Here is a 22243-nt window from a genome sequence, read left to right as displayed (position 1 = left end):
TTCAACGTTTATTTGTTTATTTTGAGGAGGGGTGGGGAATAGAGAGAAGCAGAGAGAATCCCAAGCAGGCTCTGCGCTATCAGCTCAAACTTATGAACCACGAGATCGTGACCTGAGCTGAAATCGAGAGTTAGACGCTTAACTGACTGAGCCACCTGGGCGCCCCGGTATTGTAGTGCTTTTTTGCATTCTTGATTTTGCAAGGAAAATGTGAAGTTGTAAGCTTTTATGTTGCAAATTCATACGTGAACTGTGCAGTGGTGTATACCAGATAATGCATGTACCACGACGTGTCAACGATCACCTATCCTCTGTATAATTTCTATTGAACAACTGTTCTGTTGAGTAGGAGTGTGCTGTCAGTGTTTCTGAGCACCCAGAAACAACTTCTTGGACATCTGGCACCTTAAGTTTTATCAGCTAACAGAATTAGGCATTAGATTGCAAAGCCTATCGGGCATTAGGGTGCAAGGCCTCTGGGCTTTGGAGCCAAGGAGGCCTGAACGAGAATCCAGTCTCCCGCCCCTTACTTCCTGCGTGTTCAGGGGCAAATGAATTAAAATTTCCAGCTTCACTCTTCTTAATAACTGCCCCCCCCAACCCTGCAGGGTTGTTTGAGGATTAAATGAATATACATGTGATATTGCACATGGGAACCCCTAAATTTCCTTCCCCATTTGATAACATTTACTTTCATGGAGATCTACAAGCACCAGACAGTATGTGAGGAATAAGTCTAGAAAAATATACATAAATGGTTAGGCCTCCTAAGCCTAGCAAATCAACTAGTTAGAACACGAGAACAAGATACAAACCAGAATAGACATAGGGAATTACGATGCTAGAGCAGATGGACGAGGAATAAACTTTGCGGGGAAGTATCACTTGACTCAGTCTTAAAGGATGATGTAATTTGACAGAAATAATGAAAAGGAAGACATTCTAGGCTTTGGAAGAACACAGAAAGGCCAGGGAGCATGGCCCTGTGTGGTGAGGTTGCCAGAGGGTAATCTGGTGTGGTTAGGGATTGCACTTTGCTTATAAACTAGTGGTGAGACACTAGGCAGCACTGTGAGATTAGTTCTAGTCAAGGTGACTGAACAGGTTTACTGGTTGAGGCAAATGCTTTGCAGGGCAGATGGAGCTCATCCCAGGGTTAGAACGAGAAGGAAAGGACTGACATGCAAGATACTAAGAAAGCAATCCGACTGAATTAAATTAATAAGAAAACTGCCCTGGGCAGGCTAATTCTTCACACTCCTCTCTGAAACAGAACATCAGCCTGTTTTTCCTCCCAGCCAGGGTGTTCACCCTGTAGGCGAGTGTGGGGCTGGGGGTGGTGGTGGGGGGTGTGGAGTGGCTCTGCAGAAGGCCAGCATGAGAATGTTAGCTACCTGAGACCGGTGGGAAGGTAGCCACTAAGAGAAGAAAAACATAGAAATAAAAAGTGGCAGGAAAGACAAATTTCGCTGTTTTCCCAAAGGCCAACAGGGTGCATTTCTTCAACTAAGCTGAGCTGAGGTCTCATTCACATAAAGTCCTTCTCCCCCTAGCCAAGTGTCCTGCCTGAAGGGTGAGGTGTCATGGCCAGCAACTGTTTAATTTCAAGGAACACATGCCCACAAGGTTGTTCAAGTAAAGCGTGGTTTAGTCTTTCTGTTTTTTCCCCAAAGCTAGAGAGAAATCTCACGGAATCTAAATCACGGGCCTCACAGGAGCCAGAATGGTGTTAGGCAGGGTGGCATTCGCTCTCTCTCCCCAGGGGACTATCAGGCCTCATGCCTCTGTTCCTTCCTGCACAGGGCGTCCATTTTCTCTCTGCACATTGGCTGCCTTCATGGAGTCTCTTACTCCATTGGCAATGGATGCGTGCAATTGGCAGCATGCATGGGGCTTTGGGTTACCATGGAGGTGACTTGGTCCTGACTCTATATCTCTTATGGCCTCAGTGTCTCTTGGTGGGGATCTTTAAGAGAAAGATACCAATTGGCTCTGTTTTCATCAGGTGTTCACTCCTGGTCCAATCAGCTGTGCCAAGGGATACATACACACGCAAGGTGGGTATCCCAGATGTCTCTACTACACAAGATGAGCTTTGATGGCCTAGACCATGAACTGTCTGGCCCACCTCCCCCCAGCTTAGGCATTTGACCTGCTTTGCCATCTTTGGTTACTATCTGACCAACCCCACCACATCCCCTAAAAGAGCCTCCTTCTTTCCGTAATCAACACAATTCAGGTAAAGTGATGAGCTTTGGACTGGGCAGACCAAGTTTCACTCTTGGATGTGTCATTAGGAGCTAAATATTTTGTATTTTGTTTGTTTTGAGAGAGAGTTCGAGCAGGAGAGGGAGAAAGGAAGAGAGAGAGAGAGAGAGGGAGTGAGTGAGAGAGAATATCCCAAGCAGTCTCCACACTCAGGGTGGAGCTGGTCATGGGGCTCAATCCCATGACACTGAGATCATGACCTGAGCTGAGATCAAGAGTCGAGAGCTTAACCAACTGAGCCACTCAGGCACCCCAGAAGCTAAATATTTTTGAACAACTATATTTCTGAGCCTTTATTTCTTCATGTATAAAATGAGGAGAACGATATGTACCTCACAAGGACATTGTAAGGATCAACAATGATAAAACATCTAAAGCAGTATCATAGGGTCTGGCATATAATACCAGACCGTCCTTGACCTATGAGGGTGTTACACTCCATTAAACCCATCCTAAGTTGAAAATATCGTAAGTTGAAAATGCATAGGGATGCCTGGGTGGCTCAGTCAGTTAAGCATCCTACTCTTGATTTCGACTCAGGTCATGATCTCACAGTTTGTGAGATCTCCCTTTCTCTCTGCCTCTCTCTCTCTCTCTCTCTCTCTCTCTCTCTCTCTCTCTCTCTCAAAATAAAGAAATAAACACTAAAAAAAAAAGAAAATGCACTTAATACACCTCATGTGCAGAACATAATAGCTTAGCAGAGCCTACCTTGAACATACCCAGAACACCTACATTAGCCTTCATCATCTGGACAAAATCTTCCCACACAAAGCCTATTTTATAATACAGAGTTGAATATCTCATGTAATCATTGAATACTGTACTGAAAGTGAAAAACAGAATGGCTGTATGGGTGCAGAACGGTTGTAAGTGTATCAGTTGTTTCCCTGTGTGATTGTGCAGGTGACTGGCAGCTGTGGCTCGCTGTCCCTGCCCAGCACCACGATAGTATCACACACTGCATAGGGCTGGGCCTGGACAAATCCAAATCCAAATTCAAAGTACATTTCTACTGAATGCATATCGCTTCTGCACCTTCATAAACTTGGAAAATTGAGTTGTACCATCGCAAGTTAGGAGACATCAGTCGCTGTACGGCACTCACTTCCTCCCCCTTTATATGCCCCACTCTTTACCCCACTGCTGGGGGGGGGCAATACAAAACGCTGGGGGACACTTGAGGGGTGGCCTAAACTTAGAGGAATGAATGGGATGCCCGGTAGCTAGGATGCACAAGCAGTTTGAAGGCAGAGCCAGTGTTAGATTCATCTGTGGGAGCACGTTGTAACTTCTTGACCAGGCCCACTATACGTTCTTTGTTGGTGGTGGTGTTTGAATTGTGGTGCAGTGTTTGGGGCGCCTGGGTGGCGCAGTCGGTTAAGCGTCCGACTTCAGCCAGGTCACGATCTCGCGGTCCGTGAGTTCGAGCCCCGCGTTGGGCTCTGGGCTGATGGCTCGGAGCCTGGAGCCTGTTTCCGATTCTGTGTCTCCCTCTCTCTCTGCCCCTACCCCATTCATGCTCTGTCTCTCTCTGTCCCAAAAATAAATAAAAACAAACAAACAAAAAACGTTGAATTGTGGTTCAGTGTATACAGCATAAATGTCACCATTTTGACCATTTTAAGTGTGTGTCGAATAGCATTAAGTACATTCGTGTTGTTGTATGGTCATCACCGTCTTCTGTCCCTAGAACTTTTTCATCTTCCCAAACTGAAACTCTGTAGTATTCATTAAGTAATAATTCCTCATTCCCCCCTCCCCGACCTCCAGCCCCTAGCATCTATCATTCTATTTTCTGTCTCTGTGAATTTGACTGTCTAGGTACCACATCTGAGTGAAATCATTCAATTTTTGTGACTGGCTTATTTCACTTGGCATAATGTCCTCAAGGTTCATCCATGTTGTAGAAGGTGTCAGAATTTTTGTCTTTCGTAAGGCTGTACGTATATGCCACATTTTGTTTATCCATTCATCCATCGATGAGCACTTGGGTTGCTTCACTTTTTGGCTATGGTGAGTAGTGTGGCTCTGAACGGTACTGTTTTTGAGTTCCTGCTCTTAATTCTTTTGGGTATATACCCCGAAGTGGAATTGTTGAATCATGTGGTAATTCTATGTTTAATGTTTTGAGCCACTACCACACTGTTTTCCATACTGACTGCATGATTTTAAGAACATTCCCACCAGCAGTGTGCAAGGTTCCAATTTTTCCATATCCTCGCCAGCACTTATTTTCTGGTTTGTCTTGTTCTTTTTGTTTTTGTTTTCGTAATAGTCATCCTAATGGATGTGAACATACTCGATTCTTAGCAACTCTCGGTTGACTTGGATTTTCAACCCGCACTTACTTCAGTAACTCCGAATAAGGGTCTCTGCCTTATTCTGTATTCTGTAGCCTCGGTGGCCAGCATCAAGGCAGCCCTCTTGTGAAGGGACGTCTGCCTGGCAGGGGCCCAGCATCCGCCTGAGAGAGGCTGATGGCCTGTTAGCCAGTGGAGCCCTGACCCTGTGATGTCTGTGGCTGAGGTCGTGCCAAGAGCTATAGCAGGGCTGAAGGCAAATGGAAAATAGCTTTGGTCTCCTGCAGTTCCAGGACTTCTGGTTGGTCGGGGCTCCCCAGCCCAGGGTTGGAACCAGCGGTCACTCATCTGTGCTTCCCAGCAGCACATCCTGACAGGTCCCTCTGTATTTATTTCTCATAACATCCTATGCTCCTTCATGGCACCTATCAGAACATACAGTTGTACATTTGCTGGCTTATTTGATTTGTCTGCCTCCTCCATCGGGCAGTAACCTTCTTGAAGGGCAGGGACTATGTCTGTTTCCCCAGCACCTAGGTTAGTGCTTGGCAGGCGGTAAATGATCAAGAAGGAGTTACTGAATGAGTGCCTCTGGCTTCTCCCCTCGTTCACTCAGGTCATGTCACCAGACCAAAGTGGGTCCCCTCCTTGGGGAGTTATAGACAAAGACTGTACATGTGGAGTTGCCTCTCAACATCATCTTTGTTTGTACAAATAAGGAGATCAGGGGAATAATTCCATAGCCATGGCAGACTCCTTTTATTAGGGCTTGGGATGAATACTCAGGGGGAGGGGATTTTAACATTATAGTGAAACTGAGGTAACTGTCGGGCACTTTCTGGCTCATCCATGTAGGCATCCTCCTCAACTGTTTCTTTTCCTGTTTCAGCATTTTGTTAGTTAGCTTCTAAAAGATGAAATCGACAGTGAGGCAGAAGCTTTTAGGAATGTGCTGAGTTCAGAAAGTCAGTCCTGAGTTCAGGGGGTCAATGGTGAATTCAGGGGTCAAAGGGTCTTATCGGTGACAGGGTCTCACAGACCAGATGGGACCAAAGGCGACTAGATCCCTCTGCCCACAAAGTGCAAAACTGATCTTGGGTTCTTAAGGCTTCAGAGTTTCCACAGGCTGCACCTCAAAGGAAGCTGGAAGGCAAAGGAACTGCAGCCTACCTCTGACTTTGATATTGGGCTTTGGTCTTATTAATGGCAAGAAACTTCTCTGAACCTCAGTCTTCCCGGCTGTGAAGTGGGTATAAGACCTACCTCTGAAGGTTGTCAAAGTCAAACAAGATATATTTAAAGTACTTGGACTAGGCGCATCTGGGTTAAGCATCTGATTCTCAGTTTCGGCTCAGGTCGTGATCTCACAGGTTGTGAGTTCAAGCCCTGCATTGGGCTCTGCACTAACAGCATGAAGCCTGCTTGGGATCTGTCTCCCTCTCTCTGCCCCTCCCCCACTGCTCTCTCTCTCTTTCTCTCTCAAAATAAATAAACATTTAAAAAAATAAAAAAGTACTTGGACTAAAAGTATATGTTTACTGGGGTGCATGACTGGCTTTAGTGGGAAGAACATACAACTCTTTTTTTTTTTGTTCATGCAACTCTTGATCTCTGGGTTTTGAGTTCGAGCCCCACATTGGGTGTAGAGATTACTAAAAATAAATAAATAAACTTAAACTTTATGCTGATCCCACCTCTTGAAGTTTGGCTCTTTTTGCATGTGGAAAAGTAAATTAGTGGTGTAGGTTAGGGACTAAGGAAGTATGAAGCTTGCGAATCAAATGAGGAGAGCTGATTCAGGACCTTTATGTTCTCCTCTTACAAGGTGAAGCTACTAATCTAGGAAAGAGGTCTAGGTTGGGCTCATTATTTTGTCAAAACAATGAGTCAGTTTGGTGAAAATAAAATAGAGCTGTACTCATTGTATTTACTTCCTTCGGCAGTCACTTATTTGTGTGCTCAATTACTGAGAGCAGAACTGTCTGCTGAAACGTTCTGGGACAGTGGAGATGTTCGAGGTCTGCCCTGTGTGTTATGGTAGCCACGAGCCACATGTGGCTGCCGATCACTGAAACGTGGCCAATGTGACTTGAGGAATTGGATGTTTAATAATACTTAATTTTCATTAATCTAGATGCACACAGCCACGTGTGGTTATTGCACAGCACAGATAGCAGAAGACAGTCACAGCTGTGAGGGGCTTGGGACTTCCTGTCACTCACTGCTGCCCACCGTCTCTGAACCTCAATTGTCCCATCTACAAAATGGACAGGATAGCAGTCCCCACCTCAGAGGGTGGCTGTGAGGGTTAGCATGATTAAAGGAAAGCACTTATATGGAAAGTTCTATAAGTGTTCCTTGCTACTTAGGTCTTCCGGAGATTCTGGCATGGTGGGAGAGATAGCCTGAGTACCAACCGCCTGCTACACCACCACCACCATTTATTAAATTCTTATACTAGGCCCACACCTGTGTGTATTATCTTATTTAATCCTCATGGCATTTTTAGGAACTAAGTCTTATTATCATCTTTGTTTTACACGTGGGGAAACTGAGGCAGAGGTCGGTCAGGATTCAACTCAGGACTGTCTGATTCCAGAGTCTCCAATGTGTATTCCCTGAGGTCAACATGGGTAAAGAGGTAACACACACCCTGTGCCTTAAACAACCAAGTCAAATTATGAATGCTTCCTTTCCACTCTGAATGGATTGCGTTGTTCAGTGTGGGGAGATCGTTTCAGACCCAGCCTGAAAGAGGAAGAACATGTACCAAGAACACAAAAACTTTTAAAGAAGAATAAAAGTAAAACCCAGCCCTCTTGGGGTGAGTTTCCACAGGGTAATGAAAGCCTTTATGACTTTGTGACTCAGAAGCTCAGAGCTGAAATAGCTTAGCAGTGAATCAGGTCCTCTGATAGTCAAGTTGGAGCCATTTTATTAGTGGAGACTAAAACTCTAGCATATTCCAAGTAAGTATTAAAAACCTAATATCTGAGGGGCACCTGGGTGGCTCAGTTGGTTAACCTTCCGACTTCAGCTCAGGTCACAATCTCATAGTTTGTGGGTTTGAGCCCCGCATCAGGCTCTGTGCTGACAGCTTGGAGCCTGGAGCCTGCTTCGGATTCTGCGTCTCCCTGTCTCTCTGCCTCATGCCTGCTTCCCTGCTCATGCCCTGTCTGTCTGTCTCTCTCTCAAAATAAATAAACATTAAACATTTTTTTTTTAATCTAATATTTGAGTGGAAGGGGAGTCTCCACTTAACCTCACCTCAGTTCTCTGGTTTATTACCTTTTACATTCCAGTGGCACAACTTATACATTTTTTTAAAAATCCTTTTCTTTATCTCTCTCTCGTTATCAAAAAATAAAAAAGGCTCTTTTTGCTGACCTCTCCTCATTGTCGGAAATGACTGCCTTGGACAGTCCCTATTTTCCTCCCTTCTCTCTTTTGCTGTTGTGTCTCCTTACTGCTTCTGCCAAACATAAATTCGTTCAACAAGTGTTGACCAAGAGTGTACTCTGTTGGGCGCTCAGCACTGCAGGGGGGATCGGGAACTAGCCAGACTTGCCCCTGCCCGCACAGCTCCTAGTGCAGCTGTGAATCCAGCCAGAAGTCAGTGAATTCAGAGTTCAGTGGGTTTAAACTCCCAGAAAGTTAAAAAAAAAAAAAATGTTTATCATTATTTGCAGATTCTATTGGTGATGAGAGCTACTAAGTCCAGCAAGGGCTTCATATATATTTATTCTTACCGGATAAATGAACTCCCTCTTTTTACGGTTGAAGTCCCACTTTTTAGGGGTTTGGGGAGGGCACGCGGCCTTGGTCAGGGTCCTGGAGCAGGTTCCATGCACATGCCCACTGCTGAGACTGTAACACCCCATGTGAGAGGCTGGGTCTTGGCCAAGGGTCCGGCCCACCCTGAGGTAATGCGCAGAGAGGCTCAGGGTTCAGACCCCTCTGCTTGGCATCCAGGCGCTCTCGCCTTCCCATTGGATTTCCTTGGCTAGAGTCAGCCCTGGGGCAGGTAGCCAGAGCAGTGCCAGGGCCTGGGACATTGGTGCCTTGGGGCCTCACACTTCTGATCTCAGAGACCTTGTCTGGGGCTCCTCTGGTTTGTCCCAGTGTGCTGGACACATTATGGTGGCGTCCCCTGTATGCCATAGCTTGAGGAAGGGCCTCCTCCCGGGGCCCTGAGACTGAGTTCTGTGCTGTCTCCCACTGCTGTGTGCGTGTCTGGCTTTCTTTGTGCTTCATCTCTCTGGGCTAAGTCTACTTCCATCCCCATCCCAGACAGTCCCAATTCCCAGCTCTACCTTGTACCTGTGGTGACTGATCAGCCTAGCTTGCTAAAGAGCCCAGATGTCAAAGCCAGCCCCGGTTTAGGAAGGAGCACTAGGGACAGTGGATTAAACCACTGGCGATGGCAAAAATCCCATTGAAAGAGGTTATTTACTATGGGACACTGAGATCTGAGCTTCAGCAAAGCACAGCTAGAAGCTCGTTGCTTAGAAGGGATGGAATTGAATTATTAAGATTTTGACTCTGCTTTCTGCTTACTTTCAGAGTTCTTTTCTGTGACTTTCGTTTTCTCTTGATCTTGGAATCAAGGAAAGCAGAGGAACATGATCCTCTTTATATTGTTTGATGGTGGTAGTTTGTGATTCTGATTCTGATCCAACACAAAGGAATGTCTCCTGTGTCCTAGACAGCCTCAGGCTTTCTCATCTGATCTTCAGTACAGCCGTGCCGGGGACTTCTTCATCCTCTTCTACAGGGTACCCAGGCATTGAGAAGCCCTTCTGAAACTCTAGGAACTTTCCACCTCAAGCTGGATTTGAAGTGAATTTGCCCAGTACCAGCCTTCATTCATTCTCTAGCAAATTGTCTCAGAAACATACCAGTACCAGCCTTCATTCATTCTCTAGCAAATTGTCTCAGAAACATACCAGGCAAAGGAAGGAGAGGTTAAAAAGCTAGGAGCCAGGATACCAGCATTCAAATTCTGGCTTTGTTTCTTAGTAGCAGGTGACCCTGAACAAGCTACTTAATTTTATTATGCCTGAAAATAAATATAATAGTAACAAGTAACATATACCAAGCCCTTAGAAGAGTGCCTGGTATACTATGAGCCCTATGGATGGGAGTTATTATTGCTGGGCATCTGGTACCAATACTTATTAATAACAAAATGTAGATACAGAGATCTGGAGAGCCGGCTCAAAGTCACACGGCTGGTAAGTGGTGAAAATATACAGCAGGTCACTTGACATCCTCAGCCCTCGGTGAAGGTTAAGAGCACAGGTCTGGAAATGAGGCAGGCTTGGGGCTGCAGCTCAGTTCTGCCACCCACTAGCCGTGTGGTCTCCGGCAAGTCGCTTAACATCACTGAACCTCAGTTTCCTCATCTGTAAAATGGCAATACTGATACCTCTGTTGTAAGAATTAGACGTGAATGTGTTCAAAGTGCCGGGCATGGAGTGGATGTTCACATGCAAAATAAACAGACAAGCCCAAGAGGCACAGAGTTCGGTCCTCTACCGAGGCAGCTAATCCAGGTGCCTGGCCGACCTGGTATCTCTCCACCTGCAGCCCTGGCAGATGGCAGAGCTGGAACACAACCACCCCTAGGGGCAACTTTTTTTTTTTTTAATTTACATCCAAATTAGTTAGCCTGTAATGCAACAATGATTTCAGGAGTAGATTCCTTAATGCCCCTTACCCATTTAGCCCATCCCCCCTCCCACAACCCCTCCAGTAATCCTCAGTTTGATCTCCATATCTATGAGTCTCTTCTGTTTTGTCCCCCTCCCTTATGTTCATCTGTTTTGTCTCTTAAAGTCCTCATATAAATGAAGTCATATGGTATTTGTCTTTCTCTGACTGACTAATTTCACTTAGCATAATACCGTCCAGTTCCATCCACGTAGTTGCAAACGGCAAGATTTCACTCTTTTTGATTGCCAAGTAATACTCCATTGTATATGTACACCACGTCTTCTTTATCCATTCATCCATCAATGGACATCTGGGCTCTTTCCATACTTTGGCTATTGTTGATAGTGCTGCTATAAACATGGGGGTGCATGTGTGCCTTCGAAACAGCACACCTATATCCTTTGGATAAGTACCTAGTAGGGCAATTGCTGGGTCGCAGGGTAGTTCTATTTTTAGTTTTTTGAGGAACCTCCATACTGTTTTCCAGAGTGGCTGCACCAGCTTGCATTCCCACCCCAGGGCCCACTTTTAGGAAGAAGATCCTGTAGGGGGTTGTCCAGATCGATTGGGCTTCACTGCAGTTCCCTTGGAGGATTTGGTTTTGATTCAAGAGCTCAAATGCCTGTCAGGACATCTCGAGAGGCCAGTGGGGGCACAGGCTATGGAAAGCAGAGTGGTAATCCCGCCTGCCTTTTTGTTTGGGCCTTTCTGTTTATCAGCAATATCAGTGACTATGTCAGAAATGTACCAAACAGCTTTGCTTTTTATCGTAGTTGCCGTTTGGCCAAAATAAATGCCTTTCCCCAGAACTCGTTTGACAACATAGCCTGGAGCAGTAGGGCAGCCAGGGTGGAGACGCAAAAAGTCAGAGATCCACATTTAGCCAGGTAGACCTGGATGGGCCACATGTCTCTGTGCTCCCCCCAGGCCCCTCTACGTCCTGAGGGTGGGAGGAATCTCCTGCTGGCCCTTCCCAGAGCCTTCTCTGACCTCTCTGCTTATGGTGGAAATTCTCCCAGATGCGCATGGCTGCCAGACTGACTGCCAGGGAGGAGCGGTCGCTGCCCGTCTGGCAGCTGTCCCGGGCGGGCCTCGGAGGTCTGGAACCGAGCCACGTGAGAGAACTGCTACACCAAGCCTGGGCCTAGCATCACTGGGCGCTTCCTCTGGTCGCTGGGCCCTGCCCTCCAGGGCGGGCTCCACAGCCTGGGAGTGCCCTTGGGGCACGCAAGGGGTGCTGCCCAGGTGCCATAATACAAAATAAAAGCTCCTGGTTCAATGCTTCCTGTATGCTGGGCCCTGTGCTGAGCACTCTGTATTCGTTTTCTCACTTAATCATTAAAGCAACCCTAGTAATAATACATGAGCTTACGAAGTCAAATGCACTCAAATCATGGAACGATCACGCTGAGAGGAATACCAACACTAGTAAAATATAGTCCCAGCCTTCAAGGAGTCACCGTCTGGTCTTAATCCTCATAGGATTGTTCTGGGTCCTGTCTGCCAGAGTCTGAGTCCCAGCTCCACCACTTAATAGCTGTGTGACCTCTGACAAATGGCTTAACTTCTCTTGTCTTGGTTTCTCCTTTTGTAATTGGGGAAGCTTATTACCTTTTAGGGTAGTTGTAAAGATTAGTGAGACAATCTATAGAAAGCTCCGGAAACAATGACTAGTTCAGAGCACTTAGTAACCGTTAGCCATGATTGGATGGCTTCAGGAGGTCTGTGGTATTCTAGGCCAACTAGCGGGTGACTCTCCATTTGTCTATGAATGTTTCTCAAGACAAAAGTGGCCACAACCCAGGAGCCAGAGAAGATGAAGAAGTATTTCTGAATGGGAGGTCAAGTTTAGATGCATGGCTGGACCTAGAGACCTTGTTAATCTACTTTGCCTACCAAAAAGCTGAGGTACTTGGGGGAGCTTTGTAAATGCCCTCTGACCCCCACTTCTCCTGGGGCCATGTCATAAGACACAGAAATCTAGCTAGGGAGGACTTGGGGGGCTTCATAAATCACATGTTCCACTAGACCTGGAGGCAGACTTAGAGATCATCTAGTCAAAATTCCCCGGTGTTTACAAGAGGGACTCTGAGCTCAGTGGTTGAGCCTATGTCTCTCTGAGATCAAATCTCAAAGAATTGGAGAGTTCACTGATTTGAAAGTCCAGTCAGAAGAGCTGGGCCTGGGTGGCTCAGTCGGTTGAGCGTCCGACTTCAGCTCAGGTCATGATCTCACGGTTCGTGAGTTTGACCCCCGCGTCAGGCTCTGTGCTGACAGCTCAGAGCCTGGAGCCTGTTGCAGATTTTGTGTCTCTCTCTCTCTCTCTCTCTCTCTCTCTCTCTCTGTCCCTTCCCTGCTCACGCTCTGTCTCTCACTCTCTCAAAAATAAAGAAACATTAAGAAGAGCTGGGCCAAGTCCTGCACTTTGCCCTGAAGGAGTATGAGGATCAGTGAGATGGCATGTCTTTGGAAGTACTGAAAAAGTGTTACCATTGTAGATGCTATTATTTCCATGGGCACCTGGTGGTACTCATTGTAGTAGAATTCTCCAGAGAAATGGAACCAGTAGGGCGTGTGTGTGTGTCTGTGTGTGTCTGTGTGTGTGTGTGTGTGTGTGTGTGTGTGTGTGTGTTGACAGAGAGACTGAGAGACTTATTTTAAGAAATTGGCTCATGTGATTATAGAGTCCGGCAAATCTGAGATTTGAGGGGCAGTCCTGCAGGCTGGAAACAGGTAGGAATTCTATGTCACAGCCCCAAGACAGAATTCCATCTTCCCTTGGAAATCTCAGTTTTTACTCTAAGGCCTTGAGCTGTTTGGATGGGGCACATCCACCTGATGGAGAACAAACTCTTTCACATAAAGACAATTGGTTGTAAATGTTAATTACATCTATGAAATACCTTCGCAGCGACTTCTGGACTAGAGTTTGACCAAACAAGTGGCACCATAGCCTCGACAAGTGACACATGAAATGAACTGGCCCTCTCAGCACAAATGTAGCAGTCCGGTCTTAGGAGTCATGGTGGCGCCTCATCCCATCCTGGAGAGCCCAGCATGGCTTGTGGTGTGATAGGCGCGCAGCAGAGGAAATGTTTCCGTGCGGGAGGGCGCGGTGGCTTGGCAAGGAGTGCTTGCTCAGTTCTCAGGGAAACCGTATTCAGAGGTTGGCATGCAGGTTAATTACTGCAGCGGTGACCTTCAGCGAACTGAGAGAGAAGCAGGCAGGCGTGACTTATCAAAAAACAGGAAATGTCCCAAAGAATGCCTTGAGTCATGGTCCAGAGTGTATTCTGCTTTTGAATCCGTTGTTATGTTCTGGGTTGAAAGTATTTAATTCCTTTCCATAGGAGGAAACTGTCATCTTAATAAACTTAGAGATGAGAACAGGGGGAGGTAGGTGATGTGGAAAAGGGGAAAAGAGCTTCCTGTAATTTAATCTGATGATCAGCCTCTGCAATTTAGACCTTTAAAAAAAATGTGGTGGAATTGAATAATTAAATAATATAAATATGTGACTCTGTGGCTGTTGGTAAGAAATAAATTTATTGGGGCGCCTGGGTGGCTCAGTCAGCTCAGCGTCCCACTCTTGATTTCGAGTCAGGTCATGATCCCAGGATCGAGGGATCGAGCCCTGAGTCCAGCTCCTTGCTGAGCGTAGAGCCTGCTTGGGATTTTCTCTTTCTCTCCGTCTGCCTGTCTCCCGTACTCTCACACTCGCTCTCGCACACACACTCTCTCTCTAAAGTAAAAAGAAAGAAAGAGAGAGAGAGAGAGAGAGGAACAAATTTACCTTTGTTTTTTTTGTTTTTGTTTTTTTTTTGGCTGACATTTATGTGTGAATAGGTTTTCAATAAAATATAATGTGCACACATTCTGATAAAAAATAGAATCTCCTTTTTTAGAAGAGGTTGAGCTGGGTTTTTCCAGAAGGATAGGAGCCAATGTTAGCATGTAATCTTTACTTATTGACCAGGGAGAAGCGAGGAACAGCGGTTGAATGCATGGCCTATAGAATTAAACTAGTCCTGAGTTAGAGTGTTTCTTCCTAGCTCTGTGATCTTGCGCAACTTACCTAACCATTCTGGGCTCATTTTGCTCATCTGCAAATTCAAGATGCGTGGGCTTGCTGAGAAAGTTAAATGGAATGACCTATGGGCAGGATTTAGCACACGCTTGGCCAGAAGAGAGCGCCCCCTATCGAGTGGCATCCTTGGCATTAATGCAAGTGTTTGAAGTGGCCTCACGTTCCACTTGAACAGTCCCACCTGGCCCTGGTCAACCTGCACCTGCCAGGATTTGGCTGGTTCCCTTTGTTCGTCAATACACAATGGAATCATGTGTTCAGGAGCATATATTGGAAGAGTTGTTATGCAACTTGGTTTTTCTCATGGGGATTATGAACCTCTTGAAGCCATAAAGCCCAGTGTCTAACACCCTCTTTACTAAGTGGCTTGTATCCGCCAAATGAAGATTAGCTTGGCATTCGTGGCTGCACAGTGTGACCATAACCTTCCCACACGGCCTGGTTGCCTCTGCTCCCTTCCATATTCCCTTGGCTCCAGCCAAATGGAGGGCAGTGTCCTCCCTCCCACAGAGTCCTCCCCTACTCTCACACTCGCTCTCGCACACACTGTGCAGCCACGAATGCCAAGTGTGCAGTGTCCCCAAACATGACTGGTTCTCTCTCCCCTGTGATTGACCTACTCACTCTTTTGCCCCTACCTGGAGTGACCTTTTCTTCCCAGCTCCACGTTTCCAATCCATCCTTGTCTTTCAAACCCCAGCTCAGCCTCTGCTTCCTCTCTGAGGCCTTATCTGGTGCCCTCAGCCTGAAGTCACCTCCCCTTTTCATTTGCACCCCCTCTGATGGCAACTGCCGCCTTCTTTCTATATCAGTCCCCTGTGGCCACATCTAGCTCCCTGCTGGAGCACCTGAGGGCAAGAACTATATCTTGGGTACCTTTGTATCTCCCACAGCGTCCAGCTCAGTGTCTGGGTCAGTGATACTTCAAAAATACTTGTTGGATAGAAGAATGAGGAAATGCTTTACTGCTGGTGGAAGAACTCACTTAGTGGACCTTTCCATGGACTGGGCTACGAGCTCCCTTTGCCTGATCTGGGCAGGCTTTATTCCCATTATCCCCCTCTGGCAGCAGGAAGCTCCAACCTGAGAATGAAGCAGACAAGAGCATGGTGGGCTTTTTTGCTGTGTGCTGAAAATAGTCATCAAGATTCATTTGGGTCTTCTATGCCATAGGCCATGACCTCCTTTTGTGGAACGTTTTAAGACCAAGAACTATCTTGTACTCTTCTGTTTCCCCAGTTCCTGGCACACAGCAGGTGCTTAATAAATGTTGGAAGATGAATGAATGAGCAAGTGGCACTCCCTTTTTCACTCCCCCCAGCTGCTGACTTTGGGACAGTCCTGCCCCTGTGGGGAAGGGGAGGGAGATCAGTACCAGGCTCAGCACCAAAATGTCCCAGTGCAGCATTTCTTGTATGCTGATTCCCAGGCCAGTAACCAGGCTTGGGATTCAGCTCAACTGGACAAGTACTGGCTCTTTCCACAGCCTCTCTGGAGCCCTTGTCCTTGCTTTAGCTCCCTGCCTGGAATCTTGGGGACTTGGAGACTGAGATTTTCCTTCAATACCATCCATCAGGGACCCACATTCTGCCTCAAGCCCCCGTACCCAATTTCTATAAATGATTTGCTGCTTTCTTCTTGCTTTACTTACTCTGCAATGGCCTCTTAAAATTTTCCATCTTTTCTCTTGAAGATCTGCTGTGGTCCCAGGGTCCAGAGTCACTCTTTCCTGACTCAGTTCTCCACCCGCCAGGCCTGGTTATGGCAGCAAGGGTGGTGGTGAGCTGGAGGGATATTAATGGTACCATTTCATGCTTGTCGAGGTCAGGAATTTTTAACTTTGGTGAAGGTCATGAACTCATTTGAGAATCTGATGAGGGAATAAACTGTCTCCCCAGAAAAACTCACAGATGTCACATTTTGTGTGTTGGAGCAAATAGTCTTAGAGAGTCTCAGGATACTCTGAAATCTGACCTTGGGCTTTCCTGTGGCCACTGCTCAGGACGTCAAGCCCGTCACTCATATTATACTCATGCATTTTCTTTATCCAGTGTTTCTGACAGCTTCCAATGAGACACTGTGGTGTGATAGTGAACACACACTCGGGTTTTGGAGCCAAGGAGACGTAGGTTGTTTCTGACTCTTTTTTTTTATTTGCTGTGTGACCTTAGGCAAGTTAACCAGCTTCTCTCAATTATTTGTCTATAAAAAGGGGATGAGAATGTTACCCTTGCAGGGCTATCGGAACGACTTAGAGACACTGTAGTAGAATGTACTTCCAGGGCGCCTGGGTGGCTCAGTTGGTTAAGTGTTGAACTTTGGCTCAGGTCACGATCTCATGGTCCGTGAGTTCGAGCCCCGCATCAGGCTGGTCGTTTCAGATTCTGTGTATCCCTGTCACTCTCTGTCCTCCCCACCCTTGTGCTTTCTCTCTGTCTCTCAAAAGTAAATAAATAAACAAACATTAAAAAAAAACACAAAGGAATGTGATTTCTGGCACCTGTAGATGGTTATATAGAACAGGCTGCTCCAATTGTGCAAAGAAGCCATGTGTCCCGTTCTGTCAGTTTAAACTTTGCCTGGCCTGTCTTACTCTCAAAAGTACTCGCTTGTGTAGCAGCCAGAGAGGAAAATTGGGAGGCTTTTCATCAGATGATGGGAGGGGCAGGTGGGGTCAGTATGGAAATGTGGGAGGGACAGGACAGCTTCTAGGTGATATCAGAGTCATATGCAGGGAGGCGCTCTGTAGGCCACATAGAGACCACAGTTAGAACGCATCAGTACAGGCCCCGGCGTGAGCCGATGAGCAGGGTCATGCTGAAGTTTAAAAAGGGAAGCCGGTTGGGCTCTGGGAGCTGCTCAAGTGGAAAAGTTAATGCTTAGCAGAGTAAGGGTGATGATTCATGCTTTGTCTATGCTGAGGTCTTGGAAGAATGAGGTGGTTAGTCCCACAACTGGCATGTGCTGGGAGCCTTCGCAACATGACACTCAGCTGAACGGAACCCACTACCTCCTACGTTCCATAGCAGCAGAAGGTTAACTGGGGAGTGGTTCCCAGTGTGGCCACCAATGTGAGGCTGCTATCCCTGCCACTTACCAACGGGACTTTGAATATGCCACTTAACTTCTCGGTTTCCTTAGCTCCAAAAGGGGGATGAAAATTATTATACATATCTCCTGGGGTTTTTTAAGAGGTTAGATGATACGAGATGAGAAAAAAAATATGTATGTTGGTCTCTGCTCCTTTCCCCCACCACTTTCTGGCACTGAGCTAAAACCCTTATAAATTCCTAAGTGAGAAGAGTAGGAGCATCTTTTGTTCTAATGAGATCACTCTGGGTGGGCTCCTGGATGGCTCCTGGATGGGGACTGATCACCAGGAAGACCAAACCATGATGAGAAGCTTGGCATTTTTGGCTCTGCCCCCACCTCCTCCCGGCTTCTCTAGACTGGAGGAAGAGACTGGAAATAGAGTTAATACTTGATCTTGCCTATGTGAGGAAGCCTCCATCAAAAATCCCAGAAGTATGGGGTTCCAGGTGTGTGATGAGCACATCCATGTACCGGGAGGTTGAGGTACTCCAGCTCCATGGGGACAGAAGCTCCTGTACACAGGACGTTTCCAGACCTTGTCTTATATATCTCTTCATCTGGCTGTTCATCTGTACCCTCTATCTTATCCTTTAGTAAACTAGTAAACATAAATGTTTTCCTGAGTTCTGTGAGCTGCTCTAGCCAGTTAATTGAACCCAGTACAGGGGTTATGGGAACTTCAGATTTATAGCCTGCTAGGTCAGAAGCACAGGTGACAGCGTGGACTTGCTATTGTCCTCTGAGTCCTTAACCTGTGGGACCCTGTCTCCAGGTACATAGTATCATCATTGAGTTAAATTGTAAAACACCCAGCTGGTGTCACAGAAAATTTCTTGGCTGGGGAACGCCCCACCATACATCTGGTGTCAGAAGCGTGATGAATGTTCTATGTGATGGTAAAGAATTCACACGGGAAGAGAACTTGTTTTATTTTTCTCCCCCTGAAAACAGATAGCTCATGCCTCCAAAGCATTTGGTATTCAAACACTAGCTTTTATTTTGATGAGTATTTGGGGACTTAGAGATCCAACAGATGCCTCTCTGTGCTTTGGACTTCTCTAAGGAAACTTTGAACACTAGCTGGAGGAACATTTATTCATGCAGGAAGGTCTCAGACACACAGAGAGAAAACCTGTGTCTTCAGAAAAGGTGAGCCTGTTGTAAAGGAAACCCTACATTCTTTGCAGGTTATAGAAAGTGTTCATCTACTAATTACCTTGTGCCGAGGCCTATGGGAGGGAGTCCAGCTCAGTCTTTAAGCTGTGGGGTCTTATCACATGCAGAGGCAGCACGGGCGTCAGAGAGGAAATTGCAGGTTATATAGGAACCAGTGCCAAGTATTAGCTCAGACACATTTCTCAGTTCCTTTGAGTCTCAGTAGCCACATCTATAAAATGGTGACACCTTTTAGCAAAGGTTAGCTTTGTTAGCTTCTTTCTGCAACACACTGGAGACACAGAAGCCCTGGGTAACCTTGGTCTATAGGAACTGGTGAGGGAGATTCAGGGGATCATGGCATTTCCATGATTGTGAGTCCTTCATTCCCCAACATCTCGTAGACCTGGGGTGGGAGAAATGTTTTAGGTCAAAAAATGCCATTCAGTTTGGAGAACCTTGACTCTTGTAGTCCTCACTCTAGGCTGATGAATGGGGAAATGCAAGCACACGGTTGGCCCTCAAGGGAATGCTCTTTGAATGGACGAATGAATGGACAAGTTCTAGAAATATTTCTAATTAATATTTCATATTTTTTATTTGCAGATGAGAAAAAGAAAACAAAGAAAGTTGACAATGAACTCAACCCTGTATGGAATGAGGTAACTTCATTTTTTTTTTTTTTTTTTAACATTGTTTCAGTGGATAAGCCACATCTGATTGTCCTATCTTCGGTCAAAGGTTAGCTTTTCCCTTTGAAAGAAGAATCTCCACGTTGCATCCCCCACCACTCTATCTCTCTTTGTGGCCATAGAGATAGCAGAACAGTTCAAGAGGACATACCACAATGACATCTCCTATATAATAGTGGTGTAAATGAAGTCTGGAAAGGGAGTGGGAATCTTATGTTCTAGCCGGGAGCAGCTTTGAGCTTGCTGTGTGACCTCGGTCCAGTTATGTTACACATCTGGGGCACATCTGTAGAGCAAGGGGTGGGCTTAGATCATCTCAAGAGTCGCGGAGGGAAAGCTCCATATTTAAAAATGTATCTGCACGTGACTAACCAAGAGTACATTACATGACACTGTGTGTCTGACTGAGTAATGACGTTTACTGTGTTTTATGCTGATAAAGTAGAATATCCTTAATGTAGACATTTTGAAAGCTTTAGATAAACAAAAAAATTTACCTTTGGACCCACTATCCAGAAACAATTACTGTTAACATTTGGGATATAGCAATAAATGTTTATTGAATAAGTATATTGTAATGTATAAGTAATTATTATTTATAAATAAATTAATAAAATATGATGTCTTGACATATAGCAGATACAGCTTCCTCTCCTATTTTTTTCTTACTATTATATCCTAAGCATATACCATATCATTCCATTCAGAAGTATCTTTAACACTATGCAACATTCTATGGAAGGGCTATAATATATTTACTTCCCCCACTGTTGACTTTATATCTATTTTATAAGCAGTTCAGTGTTGAATATATTTATAGATATGTGAAAGTTTTCATTCTTTCCACTGAGTAGATTTTCCTATGCTGACTAATTTTTTAAAAGATGATCATCAGCCCCATTGTTTTTCCCAAAAGCTGGTCAAACTTTCCTGGATAAGCGTAGTGATAAATGTCTTTGTTATTGTCACTAAGTCACCAGGCTGTGAAGACCTCTCCACCAACTGTAAATTCCCCTCCTCTCCTAGTCCCGAAACTAAAATAAAGCCATACCTTTTCATTGAATGAGGTGAAGATGAACTGTCTTTTTAATGCCTTTCTGAGAAGCAGAAAGTTGAAAGGCAGTTCTGCTTCTCTGCAGTTTCACTGGAACCCAGAACCCAGCCAGCTGGACTACCAGCTCCGTGAAAGCAAGAGGCCAGTCTGGTTGGTCCCGGTGGATGCTGTGTGTGGATCCTAGCACCTCACACAGATCTCCAAGAATAAAACAAATTGAAAGTACATTATGTATGCATATAGTGCTTCCGGTTTTGAGTAATTCTCACATGCTTCTTTATATCTGGTCAATCCATGTAGCTGATGGCAGAGGTGGAAATGGTCACGTGAGCAGAGGGTATCATCCGTCTCACCCCATTTTGTTTCTAACATGTATTTTCTTTTAATGTTTATTTGTTTATTTTTGAGAGAGAGAAAGAGTGTGAGCAGGGGAGGGATAGAGAGAAAGGGAGACACAGGATCTGAAGCAGGCTCCAGGCTCCGAGCTGTCAGCACAGAGCCCGACGTGGGGCTCGAACTCACACCGTGAGATCATGACCTGAGCCAAAGTTGGACGCTCAACCGACTGAGCCACCCAGGCTCCCCATCTAACATGTATTTTTTTCTAACTGCAATTGTATTTATCAAGTAAACTTCCCAACTCTAGTTTTATAACGGAAATCTAACCCAAATGAGATGCTAACCCCAAACCTATTAGGGTTAGGATTCTAATATGAGCTCTGACACATTCACCACCCACTCCAAACCCAGTACAAGGAGAATCAAATCTTCAGTAGGCTCTGCTTTATTTAATTCATATGTTACACGATCAATCAAAGACATCAGCGGTGTTATGTTAGATTATTTTTGTGTGTTTGCCATTAGACAGCAATTTATTGCCTTAAGATGAAAGTCTCATCTGATTGCAGACTAATCATGGTGGTGCAGACTAATCAAGCCTAAAATAAAAGGCTGATGCATTTTAGAAAATGTTTTTTTAGATTATCTATCTCTTTGATAATAATATGACTAGGAAAAGCAAATAACTTAAAAACAATCAATGAAGAAAGCATTTTCATTTTATTTTATTTTTATAACCAATTGTGGTAAATTCTCTGACTCTGAGATGGGTTTGGTGACTTGCCCATAGTCACAGAGCCTAGAAAATGGGAAGCCAGAGGTCACCCCCAGGTCCTCTGAGGCTGTCTGGTTTACACTCCCACAGCTCTCAGCAGCCTCCAGGTTTGGAATTTGGTCACTTCTACTAACTATAGAATTGATGATTCACAAGACTGACATTGGTGAAGATAATGACATTTAGTCATTTAGTGTTGGTATGTCTTATTATACTATACTTCCTGACCCTTTTAAACAACTTTTCTGTTTTTATAACCTTTCCATGGGCAGATTTTGGAGTTTGACTTGAGGGGTATACCACTCGACTCTTCATCTTCCCTTACAATTGTTGTAAAAGATTTTGAGACGATTGGACAAAATAAGTAAGTTGATTTCAACTATTTTTCTCATTTTATGTATTATATTACCATTGTTTATTTTGTTGAAGGAACGTATCGTTAATAACATTTTATGATATTTGCAATATAATCGTGCTTCAGTTCCGTGTCCTTCCCCCACCCCCCATGCACACAACTTTCTGAGCCAATATCAGATGTGATTAATGATCACATTGCTTTCCCCAAACTTCTGTATAGTAGTCCCCTCTTACCTGTGGTTTCTGTTATCCATGGTCAACTGAGGTGCAGAAGCAGATGATCCTTCTTCTGAAATAGTGTCAGAAGGTCAATAGTAGCTTAACGCTACGTCACTGTGCCTACATCATTCACCTCACTTCATCTCATCACTTAGGCATTTTATCATTTCACATCATCATGCATAA

The 22243-nt window shown here is 45.3% G+C and overlaps 1 protein-coding gene across 6 annotated transcripts in view; it reads left to right on the top strand.

Annotated features, from left to right (window-relative positions):
* The window catches only part of MYOF (myoferlin), a 153246-nt gene that overhangs the window by 5813 nt on the left and 125190 nt on the right, over nucleotides 1-22243 (top strand). For all 6 annotated transcript variants that reach the window (XR_005793567.1, XM_040485881.1, XM_040485884.1 and 3 more), the window contains exons 2-3: nucleotides 19228-19283; nucleotides 21754-21845. Coding sequence is in view for 5 of the 6 variants with exons in the window: in XM_040485881.1 (XP_040341815.1) it covers nucleotides 19228-19283; nucleotides 21754-21845 (148 nt within the window). In the remaining variant the exon portion in view is untranslated. The remainder of the gene's footprint in view (nucleotides 1-19227; nucleotides 19284-21753; nucleotides 21846-22243) is intronic.

Source organism: Herpailurus yagouaroundi, unplaced genomic scaffold, assembly GCF_014898765.1.
Source record: "Herpailurus yagouaroundi ecotype Mexico unplaced genomic scaffold, PumYag 163, whole genome shotgun sequence".
In the NCBI taxonomy this organism is placed as follows: domain Eukaryota; kingdom Metazoa; phylum Chordata; class Mammalia; order Carnivora; family Felidae; genus Herpailurus; species Herpailurus yagouaroundi.
This window is presented reverse-complemented; position numbering and strand designations above follow the sequence as displayed.